The following is a 6,000-nucleotide window of genomic DNA, read 5'->3' as shown; positions in this document are numbered from 1 at the left end:
AATACTGCGCTATGGCAAGCGTCATGCTATAGGTATCACATCTATACAGTTTTACTACTCAATATGCCTGCTGTCGGCATGCCCAGGCGCAAGACTCACAGGATCAGTAGAGCGCGTCGCGCATCGCGCACGAGGTGCAAGGCGCGATAACTCGTGCGCGTCTCATGAATCCCGTTAGCGAGCTGCAAGAGGGTATGATGTCCACGGGGATCAGACAACTGTCCTGGTGATCGCAAATTGGTCTGCCGTAAGTGGCTCGTCGGTCCTGTCTGTATGGCACCTTTGTCAGTCCACTACAGCGTCAATGTCCTGTGGCGGGGAGGATTTTGCCAGCGCTATATGGCGCTTCGGTCCGTCTGTTATCGCTCAACTGTCCACAGTTTGAAGAATCTAAAGATCCACTCCATGGATTCCCTTCAGAATTTCTGAGACAGTTCCCAGAAACCCCTAGATACAGCGAAAAATAATCAGCTGGTGACCCATGGTGTTGAACATTCTCCATGTTCCTGCTAACTTCAAGTGCCCGCATAGCGCAGCGGCGCTACGTGCATCGGCAAGGTCGGGAGAGAGCCGAGGCTAGCCGAGAGGGTGGGAAGCATAGCGCGCGTCGGATGGCCTGGTTAGCGCTCGTATTTCGTGCACGCAGAACATAAGGAAGGAGAAGAGATACAAGAAAGCTGATATTTTTCCTCAGATGAGAGGCTTCATAATACGCAACTTCCAAATTTTGAAGAGGAACGGATGAGTGGTGGAGGAGATCCTTCAAACGGCGGACAGTGTATCGATAATTCGGCGTTGCCCCTCCCCAAAGGTTAGAGTGGAGTAGCGGTATGTCTAGTCCGCTCGGTGAAAACCTGCGATGAACTCATTCTTCCTACAGAACTGCCCGTGTCATGAGTTCTTTGTGACCGCAGGTGCATGTGGGGACGGACGTCTCAGTACGTGTCATGCTCATTGTCCAGAACCTCCGCTCGACTTGGCTTCGTCCAGTCGTTCATCATGTCATCTCTGTTCTCGCTGATTTGTTGCTGTGTCACACGTATATACCGGTGGTTTCGAAATATCAGCGCACCGGAGTCGTGTGTGACATATGTCGTCTTGGACACATGCGTGCAGCGTCGTGGTGGTTGTTGCGACCACCGCATGCTTTCTACATCCGACTTTGAGAATGTTACGTATTGACCTTGCTAGGGAAGATGAATGCGAAACAAACTCGCGCGACCCTCCGCGAGGAACCCCCAGGTGTCTGAAGCTTCTTGCCATTTCCTAGGAGAGGTATGCGACTTACATGACCTGTCGGACAACAGAGCTCCGCCCACTCAATTACATCTCCCCCCATCAACGTACGCTTGAAGCTACTCGTTCCAAGGCATAGACCGTTCCAAGTCATAATCATCATGATGGTCGGGAAACTACAGATACAGACAAAAAGACACCTGTGTAAGGAGAGATTATTCACTTCGCGCTCAGGCTTTCGAGCCCAAAATCAACGTCACTCCCTCTGTCGAGTTCATTGAAGGGGTCCCGCATGCTGCCAGTCTTCGCCCGCCAGAGCTGTGTGTACAAGGTGCGGAGCTTCTGCAGCTCTGCGTCGAGCGCGGCAGCTTTTGTTGCGAGCGCCATGAAGGTCGCGTGCTGTGCCTCCAGCGTGGAGACGATTGCTGGAGAGGACAATTTACATCAGGATCACACATGCGATGGGAAACTGCGATATCACCATACATTGTGGGGTGTACTGTGGCTGCGACGCCGCGGAGGACAGTTTGCGCTCGATATGCTGCACGAACAAAAACCGTGAGATTCGCTCATGAGCCCAGAAGGGGAGGGAAAATGCCGTATAACTGTGGGACGCACCTCGATTGTGGTCTTGTACCACCTGAGCCGCTCGCGCATCTGTTCCGTTACGCGGTTGAAGAACTCGAGCGGGAAGTTCGCATGCGTCTTGAGATACTGCCCGTTCTGCTGCGGATTCCGGAAACCCTCGACGATACGCGTTGCAACGATCGTGTCCTGCACGGTCTGCTCGACCTTGTGCTTCAGGTCCTTGGTGTGCTGGACGTCGCCACGTAGAACCGCGATAGCGCCGGTGAGCTCCTATAGAGGCGTTCAGGATGCATCCATTCGCCGTGGGACAGAGGGGCAAGGTATCGAGAGCCCGCATTTGGTGAACGAAAAAGCTCACCTTCTGGACGTTACGGATGTCATCCTGTCCCTTCAAAGCCTCGTCACCAAGTTTCCGTTGCTTGAGGTCGTTGCATATCTGGACACGACCTTGGATGAAGGTGCTATGTGGCCCAAGCATGGAGGGCTCAGCGCAATACTCAAGACGGTGGGGAGACTACTAACTCGATGTTCTCAAACGTTCTCCTCACATCGTCAGGCAGATCGTTGAACTTCGCGGACTTCGTGAAGGGCGGGGCACCTCCTGGCTGCGCACTAGCATGGGACAGCATTCCCGTCAATTATGTTGCAGGCTGGGAACATGCTGAGACGTACAGTTGTTGTCTTCACGAGAGACGAGAGGAATGATTTGAGTGGGGGCAAGTCAATACAACGGAGTAAACTCACGGTTGTTGCGTCGCTGGCCTTCCCCAGAGCGAACTCCCTGACTGCGTCCCCGCCGTAGACCCGAACAGAGATGGCTGCGTCGCCTGCGGTTGCAGATTCGCACCGAATGTGCTTGTACCGAGACCAGATTGTTGCCCGGGCTGGTTCTGAGTCGTGCTACCGAAGAGCGAAGTGGTTCCCGTGGCCGTGCCAAACAGCGGCCTCTGTTGTTGCTGTTGTCCGGCGGGCTGTCCGAACAGACCAGTGGGTTGCTGCTGCTGCTGCTGCTGCCCGGCTTGTTGGCCAAAGATGTTAGTTGTTGGCTGCTGCTGCTGCTGCTGTTGCGGCTGCCCGAAGGTACCACCGAATAACGAACCAGCGGGTTGTTGTTGTTGTTGTTGCTGCTGCTGCTGCTGCTGGTTGTTCTGCCCCAGCGTCGAGCCAAAGAGAGACGTCCCTTGCGTGCCCGTATTCTGCGTTGTCGAGCCGAAAAGAGAGGACCCCTGCGTTCCCTGGTTCTGCGCGGGTTGTTGGCCAAACCCGCCGAACGTAGATGCTGCGGGCTGTTGCTGCTGCTGTTGCGTGTTTCCAAAGAGCGAGCCAGCAGGCTGGGTCGTGCTCTGTCCAAAGAGAGACCCCGCTGGCTTCGCGCCACCAAACAGAGGGCTACATGCAGAGAGCGAGTCTGAGCACGATCAAGAACGAGAAGTGGCTCCGACAACACGCACTTCGTTGTGTTGAACGCCATATAGGTTCCTTGACCTCGATGCGCAGCTTTCAGACTAGAATTTCTACTCCCGGAGAACGGAGCGACTCCGTTAGTGCGAGTACTGGATATGCGAAACGAGGAGGTGGCGGCGAGGGACAAGGACAAGACCGAATGCGAAGGTTGACGCGTTCACGCGTCGCGGCGTCTTTCTTCCTTCTTCTGCCAGTGCCGCTGCAACTGTTCGCCGTCCAGACTTGCTTGCTCGCTCTTGATATTTGCTCTGGTCTATCAATTTCGGAAGACCTCTAGGACGCTGAAAGGGCGACGCTTCTGCTTGTGAAAAGCATATCACAATGTCTGGGGTACCCGCAACGCCGCGTAGGCCCGCGCACGATAGCATGACAACACCCCAAACCACCCGTGTCGCATCGTCACACGTAGTTCAATCCTCTCCGCACTATCCGACAACACGAAGGCATTCGCTATATGGAACAGAGGATCGAATAATTCTAGACCCCGGTTCGCGCGTTTGGAAAGTGGGATTCAGTGGCGAAGGGAAACCTAGAGATGTGTTTTGTGCCGGGGGTGACAGCGGCCAGTCTCTGTGGACGTTGAATCGAGCGTCGAAACCAGCCGATAGAGAGGAGGAAGATAGGGTGCTTGAGGCGAAGTTGGAAGGGTGTCTGCGCTCGGTATTCCACAAGTACGTCCGACATACGCTCCTCAGGCTGTCCCCCTCATTGTGATTGAAGTTCTCTCTTGACCGATCCGAAGTCGCGGAAGGTGATTCTTGTTGAGCATCCACTGCTGCCTCTACACATCAAAGAGATCATGGCGCGAATACTGTTCAACAACTTGCAGGTATGTGTCGCGCTCTTCGCTCTCCTTACCGCTTCCTGACCAGTGTAGGTCCCATCAATATCGTTCGCCTCAAGCCATCTCCTCGCCTTGTTAGCAGCTGGTCGCGTCACAGGTCTCGTCTTGGACTGCGGTCACCTTGAATCTAGTGTTCTCCCGGTATGGACATTCATGAACGAGCGTGCTACGCGTACTCATATATAATTATTCAGATATTCTCCTTCAGACCACTATACCCCCACCTCCGCACCACTCCCCTTGCCGGAGCGCGCCTTTCAACCCACATCAAGGCTTTGCTACTCATGTTTGGTACATACATCCCTCCCGCGACCTCTCTCAGCGCAACCATGAACATCCCCGCTGCGACGCGTTCAACGCGCGTTCCCCAAGACGTCCTGACGGAAAAAGTCATCGACGAGATCAAGACACGTATATGCTTTGTCGGCGAGCCGCTTGATACGGATAACCCGTCCCACTTAATGTCCCCTGGACCCGGTGACGACCTGGATCTGCCTCCAAGTGACCCCGCGATGTCTGAATCCGAGTTCTCGCGTGTATCCGCAGACATAGACAGCAACTTCTCCTCTCAGCACGCAGCATCCTCGAGCTATTCTGTCGTCTCGCACTCTCAGCTCGCAGGAATGGAGCACGGGCAGTCAGCAGAGAGTGGTGTCCAAGCGCTGGCGACGATGTACAGTCGCCATTCAACTGCGACGGATATCCATATGCGTGTAGATCCACCGCCATCGCAACAGACGGGTACCGGGAGGGGGACGCTGATCATTCCTGGGTGGATCAGAGAACGAGCAGCCGAGGTGCTGTTCGAGGGCGGGGATGTGGACGAGAGCAGTGTGGCAGAAGTCATCCTGGATACCTTACTGAAGGTGCGTTTTAACATCTTGATCGCTAGACACATTGGTCTGACCGTGTTGTCTAGGTCCCGGTCGACCTTCGCAAAACGCTCGCCTCCTCGATACTTGTTATCGGAGGCACACCGATGCTTCCAGGGTTCATTCCTCGGTTGCAGGCAGAGCTCACTCGTGCAGTCTCACGAACGTCCAACTCCACTTCATCGTCAGCCGCACCATCACGCGCAGGAAGGCCACGTCCAGCAGTGTACGACCGCTATGCGGCTCTGCGGCCACTTCTGCCATACTTCGCCATCCTGAACAACCCGGCACCGCCGCCTTTCGCAAGCGCAAATGCTGCTGCGAACGCGGGGAAGGCGCCTGCTTTCACCCCAGCCATGATGGCATGGGTCGGAGGGTCGCTCGCCGGGTACTTCGCCTGCTATGTCTATTGCGTCGTTCGTTTACTCATACGCTCTCTAGGGCACTCAAGACGGGAGGAGTCGAAGTCCAACGAGAAAAGTGGGACGAGGCAGAAGCGCAACCCGACGAGGACGTTCCGATGGACTCGTCGCCCCCGCGGCCAGGAGGAGCCGCCGGGGTGCGGGCTTCTCCTGCGAAGAACATCCTACCCGACTGGACTAGGACACCCCTTCCCGTCGGCGCACCACCGGCCCCTCGTCCCCCTGGTGCGGCCGCGCCATCGCTTTCTGTGCAGATTGCCGTTTAACACGCCCGGCTGGTTGCATGTACGTATCGCGTACCCGAGACATTCGCTTACCCTGCGAGGCCCGTATTACTTGTGCTCTGCATGTGAGATAGACGGTGAATGGATCTTCTGTTTATTCTCTGCTACCCTACAACAAGGCCTCTATAACTATGTACGCTGTACTTTTGCAGGATAATTAATATAAGGAGAGTGAGCGTGATGTGGGCGAGACTCGAAAGGGTAAAACGAAGAGATAGCGAATGAACGAATCGCCCTACCCAAAGCGAAAGTAACGATGTACAGTGAAGGAGGGTAACAACGGCCGGTAT

General features: G+C 55.2%; 2 protein-coding genes across 2 annotated transcripts; one reads left to right on the top strand and one right to left on the bottom strand.

Moving 5' to 3' along the window:
- Positions 1 to 1,262: 1,262 nt before the first annotated feature.
- L226DRAFT_535142 (uncharacterized protein) lies at positions 1,263 to 3,420 on the bottom strand. The gene is made up of 8 exons (XM_067680839.1): positions 3,276 to 3,420; positions 2,569 to 3,213; positions 2,497 to 2,505; positions 2,347 to 2,436; positions 2,183 to 2,285; positions 1,855 to 2,094; positions 1,723 to 1,777; positions 1,263 to 1,661 (listed from the first exon to the last, which is right to left on the bottom strand). Exons 1-8 carry the CDS (start codon positions 3,293 to 3,295, stop codon positions 1,456 to 1,458), a joined length of 1,368 nt encoding a protein of 455 aa, XP_067535495.1. The 5' UTR covers positions 3,296 to 3,420; the 3' UTR covers positions 1,263 to 1,455.
- A 125-nt stretch (positions 3,421 to 3,545) lies between these two features.
- L226DRAFT_486893 (actin-domain-containing protein) lies at positions 3,546 to 5,890 on the top strand. Its single transcript, XM_067677175.1, has 6 exons — positions 3,546 to 3,959; positions 4,009 to 4,117; positions 4,166 to 4,273; positions 4,327 to 4,998; positions 5,052 to 5,392; positions 5,446 to 5,890. Exons 1-6 carry the CDS (start codon positions 3,610 to 3,612, stop codon positions 5,690 to 5,692), a joined length of 1,827 nt encoding a protein of 608 aa, XP_067535494.1. The 5' UTR covers positions 3,546 to 3,609; the 3' UTR covers positions 5,693 to 5,890.
- The last annotated feature ends 110 nt before the right edge of the window (positions 5,891 to 6,000 follow it).

This window comes from Lentinus tigrinus (assembly GCF_003813185.1).
Source record: "Lentinus tigrinus ALCF2SS1-7 unplaced genomic scaffold L226scaffold_12, whole genome shotgun sequence".
Lineage (NCBI taxonomy): Eukaryota > Fungi > Basidiomycota > Agaricomycetes > Polyporales > Polyporaceae > Lentinus > Lentinus tigrinus.
The sequence above is the reverse complement of the archived record's forward strand: the minus strand, read 5'-3'. Positions and strand labels throughout refer to the sequence as shown.

Coding starts and splice junctions, on each gene's coding strand:
- L226DRAFT_535142 (XM_067680839.1), bottom strand. CDS start 3,295: ATGGCGTTCAACACAACGAA. Junction 3,214..3,275: donor ATGGCGTTCAACACAACGAA/GTGCGTGTTGTC, acceptor CTCTGCATGTAG/CCCTCTGTTTGGTGGCGCGA. Junction 2,286..2,346: donor AGAACGTTTGAGAACATCGA/GTTAGTAGTCTC, acceptor TGGGCCACATAG/CACCTTCATCCAAGGTCGTG.
- L226DRAFT_486893 (XM_067677175.1), top strand. CDS start 3,610: ATGTCTGGGGTACCCGCAACGCCGCGTAGGCCCGCGCACGATAGCATG. Junction 3,960..4,008: donor CTGCGCTCGGTATTCCACAA/GTACGTCCGACA, acceptor TTGTGATTGAAG/TTCTCTCTTGACCGATCCGA. Junction 4,999..5,051: donor TCCTGGATACCTTACTGAAG/GTGCGTTTTAAC, acceptor CGTGTTGTCTAG/GTCCCGGTCGACCTTCGCAA.